The 27,652-nt window shown below is 38.3% G+C and overlaps 1 protein-coding gene across 4 annotated transcripts in view; it reads left to right on the top strand.

Annotated features, from left to right (window-relative positions):
• Positions 1–3,223: 3,223 nt before the first annotated feature.
• The window catches only part of LOC124150677 (receptor-type tyrosine-protein phosphatase beta-like), a 63,990-nt gene continuing 39,561 nt past the window's right edge, over positions 3,224–27,652 (top strand). For all 4 annotated transcript variants that reach the window (XM_046522678.2, XM_046522676.2, XM_046522677.2 and 1 more), the window contains exon 1: positions 3,224–3,704. In XM_046522678.2, the coding sequence (XP_046378634.2) occupies positions 3,663–3,704 (42 nt within the window). In that variant the 5' untranslated portion in view covers positions 3,224–3,662. The remainder of the gene's footprint in view (positions 3,705–27,652) is intronic.

The following is a 27,652-nucleotide window of genomic DNA, read 5'->3' as shown; positions in this document are numbered from 1 at the left end:
TTTTAGGAATTAACTTAATGGGTTGAACTCGTTTTAGCTTCCACCAAATTCAAGTAACGATATTTATGTTGATGGGATATGGGAACAGATATGTCACAAGCATGACATTTGGTACGTAACGAGACACTGTTTTGCAAGGTGGTAAAAAAACACCAGACAGGAACAGCCGTCTCAGTGGTTTAGTGGATAGAGCGTCTGCCAGGAGAGCGGAAGGTCGGTGGTTCGATCCCTTGTTCATGGCATACAAAAGACGCTAAAATGTGGTACTTACTGTCACCATGCCTGCCTGAAAACACACACGTATACACATATACAATATATAATCATGAACGCGACGTTAAACCCCATTTCACCTCCCCTCACCCGATTGCAAAAATACAATCACTGACAGTTTTGTTGTTTTCATTTAAACACACACACACACACACACACACAATATATATATATATATATATATATATATATATATATATATATATATATATATATATATAATAAAATAATAAAGTCCACGTTAGTCCATCATCTTCTTTATATCAGTTTCATACATAGTACTTTCGCTGTCTCATGACAGCACTGAAGAGCTGTCATGAGACAGCGAAAGTAGTATGTATGAAACTGATATAAAGAAGATGATGGACTAACGTGGACTTTATTATTTTATTATATATTACATGTACACCGAGTGAACATTTACCTCATTTTTGTGTATATATATATATGGGTTTATATATCCTTGAAGACAATATGCTCGTGATATCAATCACTGGATTGTCTGGTCCAGACTCGATTATTTACAGACCGCCGTCATATAGCTGGAATATTGCTAAGGTAGGCTTAAAACAACAAACAAACAAACCTTGAAGACAGACGTACCAGGTCGTCTCCAAATACACACGTGTTTAATTGTATTACATGATATAAAAATACCAAAAACGGAGGATATAACATATTCAAACAGTACACAACAAGCAGTTATAATGTATGCATCAAGATTACAAGACACTTAAGAAATCTTTACGAATGAAATCTGAACTTTCATCATTAACGCATATATATATAATCTTATCACAAAACACATAAATCGTATGACGCACAAACAGGGAGTGGCATGTCTCTGTATCACTGTTATACCACGCATCTGTAGTGAAAGCATATGTTGACTCTAATGGTATTGATATTCATCACTAAGCAAACTCGTGAAAACATCGGCAGGGTTTTCCCAATAAGAGCATGTCAATTTCAAAACTCTAATCTCATCCCATCATCGGCTCATGTTGGATTCTCACTAAATGCCCCTATCTCTCTGATGAGCGATCTGGTGTTTATTTCACGTCACGTGGCTGATATAGACAAGCACCGTACAGTCGCCTCTTCGTCAACGGGCGTATAAATGTAATATGATAGGCAATTGTACAGAGTCCACTGAGTATCATATTTCACAGGTTCGTCAATAATTGGGGTAACGCATTCTTCATAACTGTCTCAGATGAACTTCACATTTTTCCCCAAAAATTACATTGAAGAAAATATAATATAACAGTAATGTACAAGCACGAAGAAATATATAGATATATGGTACAAAAATATACAGAAATGGGGTGAATTAAAATTTAACGTGGCATCGGCATTATTTCAGCCATATAGCGTTAAAGATATGGTGTAAGTATGCTATTCAACGTCATCACAGTCATGTCATTATTTTTTAATTTATCGGTGAAAAGATAAACACAATATTTAACGTCTAATGCATGCCGAATGTGTCACAGTTCAAAATGACCGTCGCTACATTGTTTTTTTATTATCCTAGTATTACGTCAAAAGGAGATTAAACCTTGGTTTTCAGCTATAATGTGTGATAATCGTCTACACATGTTTAAGAGATACGTGCTCCCGAAATTTCCTATTGTATATCCGTGTTGCCGACTGCACTTAAACTGATTGAGGGTAGTAAAAGAAGTGACACTTTAGCCTTTTCCCATAACGTTACTATGTCCTCTCCAGTAATCACTTTATGGTCTATAATTGGGTTTATCTGAGCGAGGCTGACACGAACATATCATTAGCTTTATGCTCATCAATTAATTAGTTGCCATATCCTATTAAGGTCACTGATACACCTTACCTCACATCGCTCACGAAATAGAATGTTAGGTCAACGGGGAAATAAATAAGTGAGTTGGGTTTTAAGCCGTTTTTACCAATAGTCCGGAATTACACCGTGGGGAAATAGGCTTCACACATTGTAATCGAACCCAGACCTTCAGCGTGACAAGCGAACGCTTTAACCACTAGTCTACTCGGCCATCCCTGGGAAATAAATAAAGCATGACAGCTATTATTGCAATGTATTATTTTTTTCATTTTTTTTCCGTAGGCTTACAATCGTGTGTTGTATTTTGTTAGTAGTTCCTTGTGTAGTGTTTGTTATGCACCATGTGACACACCAATAAAATAGTTTTCTTCTTTTTGTAATCACGAAATAGGGCCCCGTAAACCCCACCCCCACCCCACCCCACCCCACCCCACCTCACCCACCCACACACACTCTCCCCACGTATATCTTGTAGTGTATTTAACACTACACTGTGTAGTAGTAATTGTTCGTTCAATATCATAGGAAATATTTTTCAGCTATTATAATGTTAACCGTTAAGTTACGATACGTAAAAAAAAAATTGTACTCACCTAGGTCATGACTTACAATTTAAAAATGAAATATTTTATAGTGGTGTTATAAAAAATATGCCTTTTGCAGCCACGCAATATTAAATATAAGTGTTACTTGGTGTTCAACGCCGCTGTGGGAATGTAAGATGTGCGTTAAGACCATTCATACATGTTGTACATTGCTTACCTAGAACATCAGGGACACTTATAAGCTTGCTATTCCCCCACGTGGTGCATGTACTATAACTAGAACAAAGTCAAGGAAACGAATGAAAATACGGAAATGAGCGAGGATCCAAACGGCTTGCCTCCTGTGTTTAAAAATAAACTACGACCTATTTCTACCACCAAGTGATCTACCCACAAAACAAACACACATTTGAATTAGAATTGAAACAGTGACGTTATTTATAAATGCGTATGATTTAGTAAAATTTCCACGTTAAATACATGTGTATTAATTCAACGGAATAAAAATATAACTAAATGTCACGCTTGAGTGAAAACTCCCGAAACGAAAACCAAGGGAATCCGCCAGAGGTGAAAACGAGGCTGTGACGTCACGATGTCGAGATGCAATGCTCGTAAGCCGAGAGGTGAACTGGGCGAGGCTTCGGGGCGAATGTCGGCATTTTCGAGTGAGTAACCCTCATTTAGGGACGGGACATTTTACTGTGTCGAAACACTCAGTACTGAACACGGGGATAAACAGGTCAGCAGCCGGCTTAAATCGTCAAATTCACTCAAAAGAGGATACAAAGCGAAGACATTTGCCAAGGCTCCCAGTGAAAGTTCGAGGCCCGTTCCAAATTCACCTGTCTGAAATTTTTCATTCAAGATCACAGACGTCCGTATCGGCCCAGTGTGAGAGGTGGTACAGGAAAGCTATACCCATTCACAGAGCGATGGTAAACTGCTATACCGGGAATATACAGTGACTAGACACTTGAAACACCAACCCCGATTGTGTGTCGCTTCTTACGTGAGACAACATGAAATGTTTACATCTGATATTTGTTTATATTCTACTACAGGTAAGTGCTATCGATGTGTGTGAATGTTAGCATTGTCATAAACTTATTTTCGTACAAACCGCTGATAAATACTCAATTAAATAGAGTATGCGTGTCAACAAGGAATGACCGAGCGTTGTGTGTTTATCTTTTCAAAACTCACAGATCGTGACTGTTTGATTGACATTCTTTATCCATAAATTTGTACGTTTTCTTGTTCATAGATCGTGATCGATTTTACTTTGATACATCCGAAGAATTGTGACCAAAAAAACCAAATCTGTTCAGACTTCCAAACTATCAGGAATATATTATTATTTATATCTAAAACTATGGTCGAAACAATAATGATTTCTTCACCATTTTAGCTATTATCGTAAGTAACGTCACTGGCACTTTACGTGCCAATCGTGCTGGTACGACTAAGACAACAATCAAAAGGATATCTTTTATTGATAACTACAGGTATATGAATCGTGAGTGGTTTTGTTACGGTGACACCAAACCCTGTGTTGAGTTCGTGACTTGCATCAAACATAATACACACCCATTACCAGCTGGCTACCTAGTGTATATAATCCTTTCCTTGAAATACGTTCTTCTCAAAGGATGAAGACAACTAGTCATTAGATACTTAGTCTGACTATTTGTACAGCAGGAACAGGATTAACAACTTTGTATCCCTTTGTGTGTATTGCTATAGCCAGATAGCCTTGATACACTATAGGAATACAATTATACATGTTTCAACATTTATCAACAAATGATCACTGATGATGTTAAACAGGTTTATTCAATTTTTTTTATTTCACTATATTCAATATTGTGGTATCGTGTCAATTTTATTAGCAGTATTAAGCTACATACGTATTAATGATGTTTTACAATTCATCTATGTTTTTTTGTCATGATCTATTGAACTCAGGAACATTATGTTTGTGATCAGTATTACTGCTGCGTGTCACATCTCTTAAAGCTTCTCAATGGAAATCGGACACGGGTGGCCCAGTCGTCTAAGGCGCTGTGCAGAGTTGCGTCCCTTGGGCAGGCCGGAAACCTATGATTGTAGGTTCGAATCCCGGTTCGCCCCGATTATGTTTCTAGGTTTGTCAGCACCATACCCATGCTCGTGGGTTTCACCGAAGTGGTAAACGTCTGAGACCTGCATCACATCAGGCTTTCCTCCCACATTAAGCTGACACGCCGCGATATAACTGGAATAATGTTAAAAGCGACGTTAAAACCCAAATCACTCACTCTCTCACTCAATGGATATGTCTCAGTTATGTCATGTTTTTGCAGCTTAATAATTAAGAAGCATCTACACCATCTTATACTGTTTTAGAATGAACAGTAGGAATCGTACAATTGACTTTGCTTTGAGCAGAGATTTCTTATGACTATAGAAAGGATTTTATTGCTTTTATTTGTTTTATTAACAAACACTGATCAGAATTGACAGCTGCACGTTATGGAATGTTTGTGAATGTTGTCACTATGTATTCACCAGTTTACATATTTGAGTGATTGATACCTTTAGGTATTTATTATACAAGAGACCCTCCCCATGATAAACATGTAACTGAAATGAAATCTTTGGCAGCTCTTTAATAATTGTTGTCAGCAATGAAAGTGATATAATTTGAATATTTCAGCTTTTGGATCAAATTAGAATGACAAAACATAGATAAAATTAAAATATATGGAATTTATTTGATTTTGCCATTTGAGTTTTTAAGGAATAGAAAAATGGAATGGATGCAACCATTATCATGATTATTACATTTTACAAAAAAGTCATGGTGATTTTAATTAAGGAATAAAGTTTGTTCTACCCAAGTGTATCATAAGTGTTAAAAAAAATATTCAGATTCACCAATAAGTTTACTTATAACATATTGCCCTGTCGGGACAAAAAAGGATCTTAAACCACAATCGTAGCTTTCTGGCTTGCCCAAGGGACGCAACTCAGCATAGCGAAATGGGACGCTTGGGCGACGAGGCTACCTGAGCACCTTAAGACAGAGATAAGTAAACCTTTTGTAAAAGGTATGTCCGCCACGAGAGTCAAGTGTTTACCCTAACAGTTGATCTTGGCCCTATGACATAGACACCTATAATAGCATTGCTGCCTTCTGATGTCACACTCATACACTCTGGTGACACTTCTCATCTCAGTAGCTTGATCAGAGCACAGGAGGTCAGGTTTCTGATAAAATATTTCAGGTTTATTTTTAATAAAATCTCATCAAAGTTAGATCTTTTACTCGGTCTATGGGTGTGTCTTGTGAGACGTATTGTGTCTGGGTAAAAGATCGGATTTGAATGAGATTGGTTTTGAATAAGTGACGTCACATCGTCCATGACAAGATAGTGCCTCTACAATGTGTACCCAAGGAATTTGTTGTCAATGTCATGTCCAAAATTAGAACAGATGAAGTTGAGTGAATTTATGTCTCTCCCAGTAGGTTTACTGTTCATTGCTGACTGACCCAAGTGGGCAGGGTTAGAGATCGGGCCGTAAGGAACACCGATACCTACGATATCATCGATACTTAGGTACCCATGAATTGTCAGTTTTTGAGCTCGTAATTGTGTTTCAGAAATTAGCTCCATTGTACACATGTTGAAAAAGCTTCAGTGGGTATTTATGTATGCTGTTTTTGTACGTTTGAGTTTTTCATTTAATGCATGCGTTTCTGTACGCAAGTTAATTGAAGGTAATTGGGTTTTGAATATATTGGGGGGTATTTTACACAAATACGCAGCTTATCTGTAGCTCCGTGAGTGGTAATAAGGGGCTTTAGGATAGTCTAGTGGTTAAAGTGCTTGCTCGTCCTGCCAAGAATACGGGTTCAGTTCCAGACGTGGGAATATTGTGTGTAGGCTGGTTGTTGGAATGTTGTATACATAAAACTATGTTGTCTCACCCATTGAGATTGGGTGTTCTTGTTGTTGTTCACTAACACTAAATAACATACCAACTACAAAAGGAAGAGTCATCTGGTAATGGTACAGCATGGTAGAGTGTTTCAAGAAAACTATTATTTGCATCTGAGATTTACTTTTGTTGTTTGAAGGTAAGATTTGGTTTGTTGTTTAACGCCGCACTCAGCAATATTCCAGCTATATGACGGCGGTCTGTAAATAATCGAGTCTTGACCAGGCAATCCAGTGATTGACATCATGAGCATCGACCCACGCTATTGACCACCTGATCCCGTTAGTTGCTATTACGATAAGCAAGAGTATTTCAAATGAATTATTTACATTGAGAGTGACAGTAAACGATTTTTTTAAAACAATTTACTTATTTCTGGGCACCAAAGGTTAAAAGAGATCTGGGGGAAAAGGTCGGTGGGAAAAAAAGCAAATTTTTTCTTTCGCTCTAAGAGTTTGGAGCAGGGGGCTCCAGAATCCATTTTATAAAAATATGATTCTAAAAGAACCTGTGAACCTGTTGTACTTAGACATGTTGAAGCTGTAGCTCTGATGTAAGCTGTTCATGCTTCAGGGGAATGTCTGTAAGTAAACACGGACTAGGCACTCGTTCATTGTTTTATTTCTGTTGTAAATGAGAGGATGGGAGGACAGGCTTTGTCTTCTGTTTGTAAATGTCAACAAGTTGGAAACTTCTAAGCTGATGTAAACATCTTACACAATCAAAAGGTCATACTTAAGTGGAATGATCGTCCTGGTTCTCGGTGGTGGAGGGTCAGTTACGGCCATGCCATATGGTAGCAAAATAGCAACCATGGTGTAAAACAAAGCTCATATTTATCATGTTTATAGCTCCCACCCCACCCCATCCTATCCCACCCCACCCCACCCCACCCCACCCAACCCTACCATTAGAATTTAGAGGCTAAGTTGAATGATAGACCTTCACTAGAAGCTACGCTGTGACTATTAAGCATCAAATATGGAATAACTTCTGAATTTTATAGCTCTCAATCATTTCAGATGCAGTAATCTAGACTTGCCAAACATTATAGACTTGCATGGGCTGTATTTGATATATAATTGTATCAGGGTCTGTTAGACAGACTACGATGAAAGGTGTGATCTTAAACCTCTTGTCTTCCAAAAAGAAACTAAGTGTGTTCCTCATTAATACTGACCATGGCATTATTGTTGGTGATGTCAAATATCTGAAAACACGATATATACTTTCTTTTATATGTACTCTGGCTTTGATTCATGAATGAGTATCAGTGCCATGATAGAAAAACGTGTTAAACGAGAGTGGCGGTGGTAAAACGCGCAGGTATTGTTCGATACAGTTAATACATTATCATCAGTTTTGTATCACCAGGGTAGTGTCAATCATGAACCAGGCGAGTTATTCGTGTTGTGCAAATTGACATCAGTGCAAGGATTAGGCTGAGTACATGGTGGCGATGGTTTTACATTCAATCCACAGGTTGCTATTGACGACACACCTACTAGCCAGGTAGGCATGGCGTCAATCACAACATTTGGATAAGCAGCTGTTTGCTTAATTTAGGTGTTAATTACGTCTGTGTATTGAGAACTCTGCTGGTTGCATAAATCTGCCATCTCTGTCATTGTGAAGTACAGGAGCAGGTAGCCTATTCTACAGGCCAGGCCCCGTCACTACATCACATGAAACCTGCTCCTGTAACCTTCAACAAGTCACGGGACTGTTTTAAAACTTGGTTTACATATCCACCTACTCTAAAAGCGTGAATTCTTTTTTTTTTATGAAATTCAGTTATTTTTATTTTGGTGCCCAGAAATAAGTAAATTGTTTTAAAAAAATCGTTTACTGTCACTCTCAATGTAAATAATTCATTTGAAATACTCTAATTAAATTCTGTTGAAAAGATATCTTAAAAAGTTAAAAACACTCCAAATTATGATAAATCACGAGAGGAAATGAAAAATATGTTTGAAATTGGAAATATCTTTTGTGTGTTTTTTGTGCCTATGTACCTGAATTTTTTGGCTAACCATGCAAAATGCATTGATGTTTTATGTCATGGACTTAAGCAGTGATTTATGAAGTCTTATCAGAAAATTGTTTTCAAATTGGTTTTGTACACTCAACCATTCCCTTTGGTGACTGATCTTTATGTGGTGAGGATAATTTAATTTTGTCAAGTTTTACCCAGGCCTGAGATGGGTTCTATGTTGGGAATACGATCCTCAACATTAACTGTTTGTCATGTTAAATGTTGTGACTGTAAAGAAAAATAATGGTTAATATGTCATGATTAAAGGATAGGCTTAAAGTTTGCTAGGTGTGTCAAAACTGTTGAAGGATGGACTTTGAAATGAGGAAAGGTTACCATGGTAATACACATGATAAGGAAACAATAAAATAAGAACTAGTGTTATTATGGTATTAGCATCATTAAACCATACTGATAAGGAAATAAATTATTTTAATAATTGATCCTTGTTCTTCAGTGTTGTAACCATGGTTACCTGGTTACAGGATGTAAAAAAATATATGCTATGTTGAGTATGCCCTGACATGATTTGTCGGGAGTTACAAATAAGCCAAATATGGCGATTAGGCGATTCCTCTTCCTGATTGCTAGTGTATGAATCATGTGTAACCTGTCAACACCTGACGGCCATAGGTGTGTACCGATGTTAATGACATATGCATACCTACTTCTGTCATCGCAATAGTCCACATGGACTGTTGTCATGGTTACCCGAGGGAGGACACAAAAATACAACTAGCTTATTAAAACAAAATAGGTTTTAGTGTACATGTTCTAAATTGTTTGTCGTAAGAGGCGACTAATGGGATTGGGTGGTCAGGCTCGCTGACTTGGTTGATGCATGTCATCGTATCACAATTGAGTAGATCGATGCTGATGATATCAATCACTGGATTGCCTGGTCCAGACTTGATTAATTACAGACCGCCGTCGTATAGATGTATATATCTGAGTGCGGGGTTAAACAACAAACCAACCAACACAAACAACAGTCATTGTGCTTCGGATAAATGTTGTAGATTTAAATGAGTGTTTTCCTTTGAATCAAAAGAGAATCCTCTTAGGAATTCATTATTTTGGTGTTTGTAAATAATTGAAAAAGAAATGTTTTCCTTTAAGGTTTATAGTTGTTGATTAGGGGTTGTTTATATCTCATCATGATCATCAGTTAACCTTGAATGTGACATCCAGTTGACAGAGTTAAGTTTGATTGATGGACAACAGAATCAAAGACCAGTCACATGTTTCGTTGACTGCAGGATTGGTCAGTGTTGACCAGTGAAGCAGTGACTAGCTAAGCAGGGATCTCCATCCTTGCAGACACCCTGGCTGGTTATATGGGTCTATATCACCTGCCAATCCTGTGCAAAATATGACCATATCACCCGCCACTCATGTGTGAAATATACGTCCATATCACCCGCTACTCATATGTGAAATGTACAATGTTATGTCAATATCTCCACAACACCTAGGTATAGAGGAGAGAGCTTCGATCACATTATGTCATATGGACAGAGTATTAAACACTGAGATCAATGGCCTTTGTAAGTAGCTGTGAACGTAACAGGTCAGCACTGACCGGTCAATGGGCATGAAGGACATGGTCATTCTGTAATATCAGCTCTGGTGATGCAGGTATTGATGACCTGGATAATTACATTCACCTCACTGGTAGTCACCACTGACCGAAATGTACATCTCATGTTAATTTCAGTGTTGACTGTCACTGAATACATTCACCTATATCCATCAAAGGCCGAAAATATCCTGATTGGATTACATGCTCAAAGTATGACTGATATAAATGATCATCGTCAGTTCCTCTCCTTCACCAACCCTGACATATCTTCCATATTCTAAATTCACCCACTAACATATATCCTGTCCTTGAAATACCAGGGATTCATGTAACTTCATGCCCTATCCTATTCTTACATCAAGTATTTCCAAAGCGAAAGTGTTTCAAGTCCGAGCCTCTCAGAATAGACATCAACATTTCCTGTGGTACACTCGGGAGTAAGCATGTTAAGAGTAAAACTGTCACATTTCACCATGTTTCGCTACTTGGCCGTCAGTCACAGAGTCGTCACTGTGAAAGTATTGTCAGTTGCGTGTTGAAGGTGACGGGTGTTGACAGATGTGCCTGTCTCTGTCTATTGCACCACCTTGTGGCTGTGACTGTCACAGGCTAAGCTTACTTATGCCTGTGGCCGACCCAACCCGTGGTTCCCTTCAAACAGTCTTAACTTATTAAAAATATTCAAATGTAAATATTTATTTTGGATACTTGTGTGTAGGACAACAAGTAACAGCATATCTACATTTGTTTTTGTTGAAGAAAATAGAAAGATTAAAAATATTTTTCATTTCAACAGGGAAATATCATGTTTCATATGTATTTAACCACTAAAACCTGACACTCTAGCACAGATCAGTGTAAAACCTTATTTATTTACGTCTGTCTTATCAGCAGAGTGCATATGTCAAAAGCGTTGTTTATTTTACCAAAAAGTCAAAACTGTTTGCCTTCAAGGTTTAAGGAATGTCAAGGCTATGATATAGATTGTAGTTGTAGGGAAACAAGAGCATTGTGAAGTGACCGTCAAGTGATGTAGACATTGTCAAGATGGTCCTGTGGGGAGGGCTGGGCTGAATATGGGGCTGGCCATATACTGAATTGTTTCAGAGCTTAACAAATGACTGTGGAACATGGGAGGTCTCGTCTGAGAATTCTAACTGTTTACCCGAGCTTGTAATGTACACAATGATGGGTTACCTCCCCTTGCTAGACAGGTGGTGGGAAGATCAAGTCTTCATTTTGCTTTTCCTTTTTCCTCCCTCACAAGGACAACAAACCAATTTGTGTTATTTATTTGTCTTAAATGCTTGACAGTTATTAGTGAAACTTACGTACAGCATTGCAAGATGAAAGGTTAAGTTCAGATATAATTTTGAAAGTTTTTGTTGACTAAAATGTTTTATTTGCTTTATTATATTTTTTAAGTAAGTGTTTTTTAGTCAGTTGTTAAAAAGGATTTAGATGAAACTGACAACAGCTAGCCAGTGAAAATTTCTAAATTATGAGGAAATACATCACCAATTTTGAAAGGGAGACTGAGATATGTCATAATGTTATGAAACGCCAAAGTCAACAACTTATTGAACTGAGTATTTATGTTCAATCAACTTGAAATGGAGCTCAAACTGCTTCTGTTCTGTAACAATATCGAAAGCTATTTGTATGACAACATATCTGAGCATTAATTTTTCTTTTTCTTTTTCTTTGTTGTTTAAAGCTGCACTCAGCAATATTCCAGTTATATGATGGCGGTCTGTAAATAATTGAGTCTTGACCAGAAAATCCAGTGATTGACATCATGAGCATCGATCCATAAGTATTCAACTTCACTGTTACAGCAAACCAAAGTTACTACTTTTTTTGTTTGTTTGCAGATCTGCTGGTTTTTTTATTGTCTTAGATTCTATCAAAGTATATTTTTAAATTATTAAGCCTACATCTGTCAGTGAATTTTCAATGGAAGTAATATCTACATGGAATGTTTAACTTGGATCCCCTTCACCATGTTCACAAGTTTCGTGTCGAATCGTCCTTGATACAGTACTCATTCTTTTAAAAACTTGTAACAAGACATGATAGAGAGTGAGTGTAAACTCAGACTATGTACATTCTGCCATTAATAGCTTTCAATTGCATCACCGCAACCAGCACACATGTCTCAAGGTTCTTCTCTGGGATGCAACGGACATTTTGGGCATTCTTAGTAGAATGTTGAATTGGGGGCTTCCTGTGATCAATGCCTTGTTGTGTCAGTGCACCGATCTGTCAACACGATGGTGACATGCTGACGGACATGTCGCACGGTGCATCACTGTGTCCGCGACTCTGGCCATCACAATACTGAAATACAGGTGGGGTTATGCTGATGATATTCTATAATAACACATATACCTGCGAGTCTGAGGAAAACTTGGCTTGTTTGTCTGTGGGATGATGTGGTGTGGTATTGGTTGGGATTATATCATTTGTGTTACCAACATGATAAGAAAACTTCAGCCCATCAAATTGATTAAAATAACTTTTTATAATTGATTTTAAAAAGAAAATCAAGATTTTTGTTATGTGCTTTGGGTGTTTTTGTTCCTGTTTCTGGAGATGGATATTGTTCCCCAGGTAGAGCTAGTGTATCTAGAGATGGATATTGTTCCCCAGATAGAGCAAGTGCATCTAGAGATGGATATTGTTCCCCAGAGAGAGCTAGTATATCTAGAGATGGATATTGTTCCCCAGAGAGAGCTAGTGTATCTAGAGATGGATATTGTTCCCCAGATAGAGCTAGTATATCTGGAGATAGATATTGTTCCCCAGATAGAGCTAGTATATCTAGAGATGGATATTGTTCCCCAGATAGAGCTAGTGTATCTGGAGATGGATATTGTTCCCCAGATAGAGCTAGTGTATCTGGAGATGGATATTGTTCCCCAGATAGAGCTAGTGTATCTGGAGATGGATATTGTTCCCCAGGTAGAGCTAGTGTATCTGGAGATGGATATTGTTCCCCAGGTAGAGCTAGTATATCTAGAGATGGATATTGTTCCCCAGGTAGAGCTAGTGTATCTAGAGATGGATATTGTTCCCCAGGTAGAGCTAGTGTATCTAGAGATGGATATTGTTCCCCAGGTAGAGCTAGTGTATCTAGAGATGGATATTGTTCCCCAGATAGAGCTAGTATATCTAGAGATGGATATTGTTCCCCAGATAGAGCTAGTGTATCTGGAGATGGATATTGTTCCCCAGGTAGAGCTAGTGTATCTGGAGATGGATATTGTTCCCCAGGTAGAGCTAGTATATCTGGAGATAGATATTGTTCACTAGGGTTGGCGTATTGCTACATAAATCGTAATGCAATATATCACAATACGAAAAGTTGTAATGCCGCCCAAATTATGTATAATTGTACCACTGTGTACTGTCCAAATGGTACTTCTTCATTCAAGAAGTCATCGGCTGAATCTCTGAGATTTGGGTTAGAATTGGTCTCCGGCAGCTAGTGATGGTCCTAAGAGATGACCTTGGATGATAACTGATCAGGCTCATCATACCCTAACGTTAATCACTGGTTTGTCTGGTCCAAACACATTAACACACTCCTTGTTCCAGAATAAGAAGTGTTATATTTGCATATTAAAATCAAATCAAAGAATTTTGTTGGAGCAGTTTTTCAGTCCTTATTTAAGGTTACTTGAGAATCAAACCTGTTATTAAAACTTAAACTTATGGTTAGCATCAAGGTGTTTTCCTCATGCAGGGATTTAATTGGACCCGCTCAGAGGCCAATATTCAGCCCCATGTCTGCAATAAATGACATTACAATTCCCAAATTGGGATTAAAAACATTCCCGATTCATTGTAATATATATGACAAATAACAAATGTTCTGGCTTTGTAAACACTGGTAAAGAAAACCTGTATTTTGCTGATAACAATGCAATAAAAATGAAGAGGTTTTAATGCTTAGTTTTATGTTATTGCAAAGAATGCAATCTCAATATACAATGTTAAAACACATAAAATAACAAAAAAAATGTAATATGCCCGCCAGGGGCACTTCAGTTTAGAATCCTGGATAAATCTCTGTCATATATGCGGACACATTAACTGTCAATCATCACACCGCAGATGTACTTTGCACGGTGACTAATGTTCATTGTTCAAGTGCAGATAGTTACAGGATGTTTAAGAACATCTTTGCAATGCAAGTGTCAGCTGGGGATGGGTCAGTTTTGTGTTGCTAATTAATCTTACGACATGCAGAAAGACTTTATCTACTTGAAGATCTAATTTGTGCCGACAAACTGTGTTTGTTATACTGTATGAAAAAAAGATTTAACACTCCGTGTTTGAATATTTAGTAGATGTGGAATGTTTTGGAAGTTTTACTGTGGTTTGATGAGAAAATAAGTGCAAGGACACAAGAATGGAACAAATAATGATGGATAAACACTCAATCTTATTATTCCCTCTCAACTTCCTCTAAAGCTTGTATTTCTAACACTTTAAAAAAAAAATAAGATTGCAATTGCAGGTTGAAAAACGTGTCCAAAATAGATTTGATGCCGCCAATTGTTGCATTACCTGGCCTGCTTTGAATTCAGTGTACACACTTGAAAAGAAAGTTTTGGAAGTGGCGAGGATGGTGGTCTTGAGGATGTATTCCGTTCATTACAAGGATGAGGAAAAAGTTGGCAGTTAATACCCTGTGAATTCAGATTATTTACGGTTTAATGTTGAGAATGTTCAATTAGGAGATTTGACATGTCCCCGTGTAGAGCAGTGCGTGGTCTGTGTTTGATGTCATGCTCACGTCGGATGGAGGGTATTTGTCAGCCTGCCAGATTGTGTTTGAAGAAGACTACAATTCTTAAGTGTTTTAGCGATTTAGTAAATCTGTAAATTCTTCATACTTTACCGTCTTGGGATTGTGACAATATTTCTTTTTTGGTGGATAAATTGAGTTTTGGTTTCTTAAATATTTCTTAGCTTAGCTCTTTTCAAGACTGTGGTCAATTTATTGGAGGCACTTGGTGCATCGGATATCTCAATTGTGATGGTGCACTTTGAAGTTAGATAATCCTTTTGTAATCTTGGGAGAGGACATAGGGATTAACAGGCTGACGTTTTGACAATTTACTGAACATAGTGAAAAATAAAAGTAAATTTATTCATTGTAATACTACTCAAAATAAGGTAAAGAACACCTGATTCTTTCATATTACTATAGTTAATCTGTCATGCATGACTTCTTTTGTGTCATGGTGTGATAGATTAACTTTTGTAATATGAAAGAGTCACAGGCGTTCTTTCACTTCGTTGGAGTCATGGCATCACAGATTAACTACTGTAGTATGAAAGAATTGATTGTTCTTTAACTTCTTAGCCACAATATTTAGTTTTCATGTGTCAAATGTCGGTGGATATTCACACAATCGAAGACAGTGAATTGGAATATCACTGTTTTTTAATTTCCCAGCAATTTCTTATTTTATTGATGACAGACTTCACAGCTTGTTAATGGGGGTGGTAGGGTAGCCTTGTGGTTAAAGCGTTCGATCATTACACCGAAGACCCAGGTTCGATTCCCGACATGGGTACAATGTGTGAAGCCCATTTCTGGTGTCCCCCCGCCGTGATATTGCTGGAATATTGCTAAAAGCTGCGTAAAACCACGCTCGCTTACTCCAGACTTGTGTTGTTGGTGCTGCTCAGATTTCAGAGGTAGTTTGTCACTCATACAAGAACACTGGTTGGGGAGTTTATTTGAAAGAGATCAAAAGTCCTCCCTTGGCCTGACACAGGTCTCGTCCACAGTCTATTTATTGATCACCTAAATCGTGACCTGAGTTGATACCTGAGAATCAGGGCTTTTATACAGTCATGCTTCCAATAATCACTCTGGCCATTCATCTCCGACTTCTGCCAGTAAATCTTTGATGTTGTGTTTGCTTTCACTGGAGGTATTTGCTGTGCATGTCCCACTGGTTGGAGTCTACAAGCTGACACTGTAATCTCATGTCAGCTGATCCGAAATCTACACATGTTCATTGCCCAAACACCCAGGAGTTGCTGCATGATTGGGCTTTATAAATGGGTTCTATGTGCTATCCAATTAATCAATGTTTAGGTAGGCTCTAACCCTTCTTTGTTTACTGAAAACAACATCAGAAAATGAAAGGACATTGTCACTTTCATCCAATTTTGAGTGAGTGAGAAAATTGGGTTTTATCGCCACTTTGAAAAGTATTCCAGTTATATGATTTGTTTGTTGTTGAATGTAGCACTCAGCAATATTCCAGCTATATGATGGCGGTCTGTAAATAATCGAGGCTGGACCAGACAATCCAGTGATTGACATCATGAACATCGATCCGCGATTGGGATCGATGTCTTGCATCACCCAAGTCAGCGAGCCTGACCACCCGATCCCGTTAGTCGCCTTTTAGGACAAGCATAGTCGCCTTTTACAGCAAGCATGCTGAAGACCTGTTCTACCCCGGATCTTCACGGGTCACCTTGAATAATGGTTAGGTGCATAAACAGTTAGAAGAATGATCAATATGTACATATGAAATTGGGATATGATGACATGCATCAACCAAGTCAGCGAGCCTTATCACCCGACAAGCATGGTCGCCTTTTATTGCAAGAATTATGTCGCTTTTTACGGCAAGCATGGGTTGGTAAAGACCTATTCAACCCGGATCTTCATGGATCTCCAGTTATATGATGTTATGTCACCTTAATGTGGGAGGAAAGCCTGACGTAATGCAGGTCTTAGACCTTTACCACAAGCATGGATGTGGTGCTGACATCCCTAGAAGCATAATTGGGGTGAACCGGGATTCAAACCCACGATCATTATCTTTCTGGTGTGTCTAAGGGACACAACTCTGCATAGTAAATTTGGGCACCTTAAAATGACTGGGCCACCCGTTCCACCTTCAGTTTTGAAGTGGAAGCATAATTGTTGTGTTTTCTTGGAACTGATCACAGTTTTATGTAGCAGAAGCAATTTGTATGGAAATTGGAATGGAGATGGGCGTGTGTCAGATGGTAGCCATGGTTACTGTGATGCAGTGCGAGCAATGGCTGATGCTAAACTGAATGATAAATATTGACTAATTGTTTTGTTTTGTCCCAAAGCAATATCAAAACTTGTCCTCTTATCATATGACCGAGGTGCTGAATTTGTTTATTTTATGGCAATGCATGTCTTCTCTCGTCATTGTGAGGCCTCAAAGAATGTGGCATGTCAAGTGTACACAAGTTTACAGTAACACTGTGTTGTGTTTGTGTGAGTTACAAGCTACCTGTTATCCTCAGCTAGCACAACAGTGTACCACAACAGCTGGCACAACAGTGTACCACAACAGTGTACCATGTGACAAATGTTATATTTGGGATAACACTTTCTTGGTAACGTACAGATTTTCGTACTTTTTTGTGTGTTGAGGCCCATCAGGGGTGGAACCCACACTGCCAGAGTGAGGCACCTAATCACTGGCACATTAAGTCGGCGATCTAACCCACTCAGCCACCGAGGCTTCCACAATAATGAAAAGCGGACAACGTAGTTTAGATCACATACTTTGGGTACTCCTCTGACAAGTCATCCCAAATAAAACATTTGTTAATTTGACCACTTTCTAAATGTGTGTTAACAGTGTACCAGGTAAGACAATGGTATGCCATCTGCGAAGAATGTACACACGTGTGTTATGTCACTCACAATGTGGCTGTGACATTTACGCTGTCTGCTACATGACATACACACAATATCTGCAACATAACAAGGGGTCAGAGGTCACAGGTCACAGGTCACAGTGGGAGGACACAACAGCTTGTCTTCCAGACACGCAATCAGCTCAGGTCCCTGACACTGGTAGAGGAGAGGTTAGGAGAGCAGTACATTTCCTGCTGTGGAGCAGCCATCTTGGACAGGTCTTTCAGGACCAGAAACGGGTAGTTGGCTTTAGGGTAACTGGGAAGCCTTTGTAGTTTTATTGAAACCAGATTGACAAGAACAGTTCTCCTGATAAAGCCTTTGAGGATGTAGTTCTATCATTCAGTGTACTTAAGAGCCTGTTCAATGTGACAGTGTTTGAGATGTAGGATAAGCATTGCAATCCACTTGCTGCTTCATGGGAGTCAGATATGCCATGGTTGCATACACACTGGGTGAGGATGTTGTTTGGCTGGTTGGTTTGTTGTTTAACGTCGCACTTAGCATGCTTAGCAATATTCCAGCTATATGACGGTGGTCTGTAAATAATCGAGTCTGGAACAGACAGTCCAATGATTGATATCATGAGCATTGATCCATGCAATTGGGATCGATGACATGCATCAACCAAGTCAGCGAGCCTGACCACCCGATCCCGTTAGTCGCCTCTTATGACAAGCATAGTCGCCTTTTACAGGATGAGGATGTATAAGGTGGATGTCAAAGGAAACCTTGATAACTTGTCGTCAGTGACGGAACCTTGATGGCCCATGAAGGGAGCTGTAAGGGCTGTAATAATTAAAGGTGAAACAATACAGCGAGATCACGATACTATACGTATCACCATACAAAGGTCATGGTACGATATGTATCGCGATATTATTAATTACGTCAAAACGCATGGAAATGTCTTGACTATAAATATTTCAGAGCAGGTTCAAAAGCTAGCTGTAGACATATCTTTGTTGTGTCTATTTTTAGCACTATTTTAATCACATTTTGTGATTTTTGACTGACAAAACCGTAGGGGGTCATTAAATGAGCAGTGATGTATTTTAGAAGATGGATCATCCTGTATCGATACAGAAAAAAATGTACCATGAATTGCACTGGTGCATGAAGACTCTAGTAACAATACATGTCCTGCTAGGCAATACATATCTGCATAATAAGTTAAACTTACCATATACAATACAAAACATGAAAAAATGCACTTGACATGTCAAGTAAGCATTTCCTGATCATTAAATTAAGTGAATTGTCGCCAAACTGTTACATATACTACTCGAAAGAAGTTAAAGAACACTCAATTATATTTAGATTTGAGCCAGTTAATAAGACATTGTACATTCAAGCACAAATAGTGGTTTACAGTATATGTTCACATTATTTTACATTTTACAGCTGCTGATATAATACTTGCATCCCGCACAGCGTATCACAATGCATTGAACATTTGTTTCATCATTACTCCATGGAGAGAAAGTCAGAATCCTACATTATTGGGCTTGTCTTTGATTGCAGCAAACTTTGGGGATGTCAGCTTGGGTAGTGAGTCTTGTGACACACATGTTACAGGCTTGGCATTTCTTGTAGAGCGTTGCAGCAGTCATTGCGAGGCATCTACTCCAGCCGTGGAGGCATGTTTCAGGGGAGTGGTGTTTGTCACAGAGATAACCCAGGGAGCAGCCATCTCCACCATCTCCACATGCTGAATGCAGGTTAATGAGACACTTGGACCAGAGGCCAGGCTAAGTGATTGTGTGGAAGTCACAGATAACATGCTCTCGTTTTGCTCTCTGTGTGTTTCATTGGTCCTATTGGATTACATTCTGGCTGTAGTGAGAAATTGATATGGAATCTATGACAATAAATAAATAAATAAATTAAATAAATAAATAAATAAATAAATAAATAAATAAATAAATAAATAAATAAATAAATAAATAAATAAATAAATAAATTAATAAATATTTAAATATTTAAAATACATAAATAAATTTAAAATAAATAAATAGATAAATAAATAGATAGATAGATAGATAGATATCATTATAATACATAAATAAATTGAAAATAAATAAATTAATTAATCAATATTTAAAATACATAAATAAATTTAATATAAATAAATAAATAAATAAATAAATTAAAAAATATTTAAAATAAATAAATAAATAAATAAATAATACAGAAATAAATTTAAAATAAATAAATAAATTAATAAATATCATTTAAAATACATAAATAAATTAAGATAAATAAATAAATTAATCAATATTTAAAATACATAAATAAATTTAATATAAATAAATAAATAAATAAATAAATAAATAAATAAATACAATTCACTTCTACCAGTGCTCAAGGATTTAAAAGTCACATACATGCCATACTTTGGGCGTTCTTCCCACGTGAAACTGACACGTCATCATAATAACTAAAATACATGAAAAGCAGCATCAAACACCCAGTTCCACACTCACACACACTATTTCTTGTTCATGCTGTTAATGTATAGTGCCTGACACTCTTTGTGGGCTTGCTTAAGAAGTACTCTTTGACCGATGCAATTTCCATAAATTCCCCATTTGTTTGCATGAGTCACTTTACTAGTGTGTCATTGTTGGCAGTTTGAATCCAACTCAGTCAGCCTATGACTCTGGACCACTCAATACATATAATATTCAAGTTAGACTGAATGTGTGAATATGTTGTCAGGTGCTGTTATTATCACATGAATCTTTAGAGTTGCATTGGTATACATATTCAAGTAGAAAGTAACGACCTGTTTACACTTTCAAACTTGCTCTTAGTCAGAGACAGATTGATATAGTCAGATATTGCTTATCAAACTTCTAGAAATATATATTTAAAGCTTAGATCTTTTTGGAATGTTACCCATTTTTAGCCCCAAAATTGAGGTTGGTAGGTTGAAATAAATAAAAGTTAAATTTGAAATATACTTTTTAATTTCCGTAGGGGTTAGTATGGGTTTAAGCCGCTTTTAGCAATATTGCAGCAATATCACGGTAGGGAACACCAGAAATGGACTTCACACATTGTACCCATGGAAGGAATCGAACCCGGGTCTTCGGTGTAACAAGTGAATGCTTTAACCACTAGGCTACCTGACCAATTTCCTTAGGAAGGAAGGAATATTGTATTATTTCTCGTTGGTGGAATAAAATTCCCACTTCCTTTCATCATATTTCATGCTTTTCATTTTATTAATTTTTTTAGGTTTCAGTTGAGGGTTGGGGTTAACTTTTATACATGCAGGATGTTTATCGGTGGTAGTGACTCACACTGAACATATGCAAAGAGTAAACGCAGAACTCGGAGAAACTCACTTGGGGATATTTTTTCTACAAGATTACATGATTACTGAATGTGAATTGATAAATCAGAATATACAAGCCTCCTTTTCTAAGAGGCTGAATCTTTGCTTGAAAATGACCTCATTATGACTGTGACATCATAAAATACATACACAGGATTGTTAGCATGGTTAGTTATGCTAAAATGTTTGACTGTCAGATTTCCTCCATGTTTGAGAACATGCATTTCAGTTCCTGCTTTCTAAAGAATCATTTATTTTGAGGAAAGTGTGTAACCTTTTAAATACAAATACAAACTTATTAAGTGATCTGTATACGTCTGTCAATATTGTTATCCAAGACTGCCTCAGTGGTCTAGTGGTAGAGTGTCCGCCCAGAGAGCAGAACGTCTAGGGTTCGATCCCCAGCCGCGTCATACCAAAAACGTTAAAAGATGGTACTTGTTGTTACCCTGTCTGGCGATCATCATTAAGGGGCTAAAACAAGGACTGGTAGCCCCGAAGTCAGTGTACTGTGTCTGAGTGGGGTATTCATGTTAAACTGCTACATGGTATCTCAGTTGGTTAGCACTATAAAATCAGCATTAGTCCGGACTAGTACAAGCAGCCACACACACTCACTTGTATGTATGTCGCTGTATCAGTGCAATAATCTTGGACGTGACGTTAAAGCCCATTTCACCTCACCAGGGTATCCCAATATGTACTAATATCACTAGTCTGTCTTACAGACCCTGATACAATTATGTATCAAATACAGCCCATGCAAGTCTATAATGTTTGGCAAGTCTAGATTACTGCAGTATCTGAAATGAAGAGAGTCACTGGGCTCCCTTTTATGATATTTTTATTAAGACAACTGAACAACTGTTTTTTCTGTATGGTATGTTCATTTCAGAGACTAGATGTTAGTCTATAATATCACTGTAGCTTGATGATGGATGACCATCGAGAGACCCACATTGACAATGCCTTGTAATGTGATGCATTGTACACCAGTGGGAACTTATTCCGGCTCTCTCTGTGTGTCAGTAGGTCAGTAGAAACACACACTCATCTAGACACATAGTTGACCCCTGACACAATGTCGTTGACCTCAGTGGAGTTACATATACCCATTGGCACACTCTTCTCATGCTAAGACCTGTTATCGGAGTTGCACAACGCAGCTAATGACTTGCCCCATGACTTACTGACTGAAAGCCATGGCTTCCCGACTGCTTGAAATGTATGCCAACTTCAACTGCATTGCAAGGTGGGATGCCAAGAACGTGCTTCCCCCAGCTGAGGAAAGGGCAATGAGTACCTACCACTGGACCCTCTCTGACCACTTCAAACAGAACAATAGAACGAGCATACACACAGGAATTACTTGTATACTGGAAGGAAGCCATGCTTGTTTATATTCCCCATGAAGTGGCTTATTATGCAATTGACTGAATTACTGTAGGAGGTCTTGACATGCTTGAAGCACATTTAGTGAGAGGAATTAGAAAATAACCATATGTTTGTAAGCTTGTTTTAATTTGGATATTGATATTGTGTGTTTATGTAGTTGACACAATATTTGGGTTGTTTTTGGTGGCCTCAGGTGAAATGTTAATTGAAGTGTGTGAGGTGCTTAACCTGAACGCGGAAAACCCGTGTCAACAGCAGAATAATGATCGTGGAGGTATTTTTACAAATGGGTTACGAAGAATTGAAAATTTTGATTGTGACGTGGGTGACAAGAGAAGGCAGCTTATGAACTGCTTGCTAGTTGAGGTGCTGCTGCAGTGTATTGGCTCCGCGTTGTCTAGGATCTGTTGTTCTGTCACTTCAGCTATTCATAGCTGTACTTATTAAGGTGATGTACGGGATGCAGGAGAAAAAGTATGTTTGCTCTTTTGATAAATCTAAGGTCAGACAAATTTGTTTTCTTATTTTGACAGAGTTTATGGATTTTCGTAGCTAACCTGTTGAGAAGTAGAAAAAAATACAAATATTGATTTGTGGTTAGAATTAAACATGTCAAAGGTAAATTACATGGTTTTTTTTCAAACATGTTATTTTTCATATTTTTTCTTTGGTAAAATTTAGCGTTGGCTCATGTGCAATTCTAGCATAAAACCCTGTCTGGAAACTCAGGTCATGTAGTGGGAAACCCTGTCTGGTAACCCAGGTCATGTAGGGCGAAACCCTGTCTGGACACCCAGGTCATGTCGTGGGAAACCCTGTCTGGTAACCCAGGTCATGTAGGGGGAAACCCTGTCTGGTAACCCAGGTCATGTAGTGGGAAACCCTGTCTGGAACCCTAAGTTTTGTAGTAGGAAACCCTGTCTGGAAACTCAGGTCATGTAGGGGGAAACCCTGTCTGGAAACCCAGGTCATGTAGGGGGAAACCCTGTCTGGACACCCAGGTCATGTCATGGGAAACCCTGTCTGGAGACCCAGGTCATGTAGGGGGAAACCCTGTCTGGAAACCCAGGTCATGTCGTGGGAAACCCTGTCTGGAGACACAGGTCATGTCGTGGGAAACCCTGTCTGGGAATTCAGGTCATGAAGTGGGAAACCCTTGTGAACAACACACCCTTATTATTATTATTATGGTATGTTAACCACGTTAACTGTACAATGGTGCGACAGTTAGACTCATGGATAAGGGTTTATCATTCTGTATAGCATTTGGTCGAGGTGTCTTTCTTGTTAGTTTCTATGGAGAAAATTATGATTACCGGTTATTCATAATTTATTCATGGAGAGAGATTGCCTTCCCCCTGCTGCAGCTGTTCAGTGAAACAACTCCAGGAAATTAAGATTTAATCTGCAGCTGGAATTCACTGAAGCCTCCAAGTGTAATTCTGATGTTATTTTTATCAGCATGATCAGTGGGTTCTCGTCACAAGCACACGCTGCATCGCATGTTGGATGTTAAATGTCTTATTCTTTAATGTGAGTTACGAGCTTGTGGGGTTCTGCTATGAATAATTTAAGAATCATGTGATGAGCTGCATTGTGATTTCATTATTTGACGTTTTTCATGTTCTTTCAACCACACCTTACATCATATGTTACGGCTCTGTGGAGGTGACTAATGTATTTCATTGACATCAGGACACTCTTCCTTGACTATGCTTGTCGTTGGAGGCGACTAAGGGAATCAGGCAGTCAGGCACTCTGACTTGGTTGATTCATGTCATCGTATCCCAATTGCGTCGATCCATGCTCATGATGTCAATCACTGGATTTGTCTTTCCAGACTTGATTATTTACAGACTGCCATCATATAGCTGGAATATTGCTGAGTGCCACGGTTAACAACAAACAAAACAACAGACATACACTCTTCTTTGAATGTTAGAATATCTCTTAATTTGAGAAAATTAAAAAAACTTTAACAGAAATCCCAATTTTTAAAACTAGGAATGTTTCCCCGTGTGCCTGCCATTGAGGGCACTTAGTTTGGAAGGCGAGACACATCCCTGTAAGCATGTTTGTTCATCTTCATTGCTTTCCTGAAAATGTGTTTCCTTACAAACTGAATGAATCAGAATTTGGTAAAAGAATTATCAGATCTATGCTGATAGAAAAACATACACAAGCATGTAAGGGACTTCACAAAATAAACATCCACCTTTTACACCTACATGGAAAGTTAACAGGCATTGTTTGATGAAACAATATCACAGTTTTGTTAGTCCATATTTGTCATCTTTTTGAAGTGATGCAAACTATTGCAATAAGCCAGCAACTGCAAACTCGGCGTGTTAATATCTTCTGCATTGATGAGAGTATGACACATGGCCAAAGATACCTCGGCCGCATTTGTTTAGCGGACAGTTCAAACAGACTCGCACCAGCCGTGACCTTGATGACGGACTCTGGTATTAAACGGCCTGTTGTTTGTCGCCTCTGAGGGGCAAATCCTCAAAGATGAGAAATTGGCTTGAAGTAACTGTTTGATGCCATGTTTTTAGACATGAGCCAAAGTTTCACCAGTTGGTCATGCCAATCTCTGATAGTGAGTCATGCCTGCCAGGGACATGCCATGGCGCTGTTGACATGTCATGGTACTAGTGTCATGCTAGCTGTTGACATGTCATGGTACTAGTGTCGTGCTAGCTGTTGACATGCCATGTTGCTAGTGTCATGTCAGTTGTCAACCTATCATGGCTGTGGAATACTGCAAGACGGACAAACACTTCACAAACAGGAACCCAAAAATAACATGAAACATTTTTGTCCAGCAAACGAACAAGATTTATATCACCTGATGCATTTCACCTGATGAAGGAGTAAGCATATACTCCGAAACATTGTGTTCCTCATAGAAAGAAGTTGACATCCATATATTCTCTTCCTTTTAGATTTATTTACACAAAATGATCTTTAAACCATGAAATAGTAAACAATAGGTTTGACTTACCAAAAACATATTAAGCAAATGTGATGATATACAGGCTTTAATATATAAAAATAATTCTTCCAAGCCCCAGGGCTCACATGGATGTCTTTAATGCCTGATTAATTAAATATTCAGTGGTGCTGTTGTTGAGTAGGTGAGTATGGCAAGCCTGCATTGTTACTAAGCACTGACAGTTTCAGATTATTGAAAGACAGCCAGGCCATGCTGATTGCAAGACAGCATCAATTATTCATGATGAAATGTACAATTCTTTAAGATAGAACTTGTTTTCGACATGTTACAGAAAATGATGCATGTTCAACACTATGTTGGCAATACCAACTATTATTGGAAGTCATGTGTTTAAGACCAGACACATTATGCTAAGACATATTGAAACATTGATGATCACCCAATGCCTAAAATCAGAGCTCCAGATAAGCTGCATATCTGCGTAAATTACGCATCAGAAATGCAGAAATACGCAGTAAAATAAAATCCAAGCGTATCAAATACGCAACCAACATTACAGATACGCTACAAAAATAAAACTTGTGCGTATCATCAAAATATTGTGAAGTAACCCTGCGTATTCGATTAGCAATTCAGCAACTTATTTTGAAAGTATAAACGGGCATTCCGTCAACCTTGCCAAACTCCACGATGACAGTTACATCATGATCATTTGCCATCGCACTTTCTTGTGGAAGTATCGTGGTATTTTTGAGTCCTATAAAGCTCTCCAACCCACACGACACCAGTTTGCAGGGACTAGATGAATAGTGTTTTTAAATATTTAACTTAAATACCCACATGTGTAAAAACTAGTGGGTAACAGACATTTGAATACCCAGATAGCATTACTGATACCCAATGATTTATAAATGCATGGGTAAAAACCCACAACACCAAAAGCTTATCTGGAGCTCTGAAAAATATTCATTTAAAGCATAAGAAATTAGTACATTGACAACATTCTTTTAAAAATTTGTGGCAGTGATTTAACAGGTGCTACCCGGAGTAGGGCAGGACATGTTTACCCTTTTTGCGAACACCTGGTGTCATCACTGATTTTTAGCAATCCATTCATATAATTTTTACAGATGTTTTGCCTTTAAAAGTAAACCCTGTTTCGGCGGCGAGACTGCTTGTTCTCTTGTGTGGAAGTTATATATAATGTAATGCGCCTTATTTAAGGATTGAGTACATTTTTTATGACTACATCAAAGCAGGTCAGATGTGAGGTTTACATAATGCAAAATAATGGACATTTTCTGCACATCTCATACACAGGCAATGACCATGGTCCTGTGTATGGTGTAGTGGATGTCGATAAGCAGGTCAGTCGTATCCAACATGTGGTATGAAAATTGCTACACATTGATTTTTTGTTGTGAGATAAGTCTGGTTCTGTGAGGGCTGTTTAATAGTCCAGGTGGTTGTTTCTGAGAGACAATAGGCCCACCTGTCACTGGACGACCTCATTACTTGACATCAGTACCGACCCGTGAAGATCCGGGGTGGAATAGGTCTTTAGCAACCCATGCTTGCAGTAAAAAGCAACTATGCTCGTAAATCGCGACTAACGGGATCGGGTGGTCAGGCTCGCTGACTTGGTTGATGCAGGTCATCGATCCCAATTGCGTGGATCGATGCTCATGATATCAATCACTGGATTGTCTGGTCCAGAGTTGATTATTTTACAGACCGCCGTTATACAGCTGTAATATTGCTGAGTGCAGCGTAAAACAACAAGCCAACCAACCAACGACATCAGTACCACAAGGGGTATTAGGTGTCGTCTAGGGCAGGGATGGGTACTCGGGTACTCGGGTCGGGCGGGTACTGAGTAGGACCCGGGTACTGACAGGACTACCAGGACCCGTGGTTAGTCATGTGATGTAGTGTTTAATGACAAAAAATTATCTAGAACTCTATGGTTATACTAAAAGTGACTGATGTTTGCA

The sequence above is a fragment of the Haliotis rufescens genome, unplaced genomic scaffold (genome assembly GCF_023055435.1).
Source record: "Haliotis rufescens isolate VD_foot unplaced genomic scaffold, xgHalRufe1.0.p SCAF_119, whole genome shotgun sequence".
Taxonomy (NCBI): domain Eukaryota; kingdom Metazoa; phylum Mollusca; class Gastropoda; order Lepetellida; family Haliotidae; genus Haliotis; species Haliotis rufescens.
The sequence above is the reverse complement of the archived record's forward strand: the minus strand, read 5'-3'. Positions and strand labels throughout refer to the sequence as shown.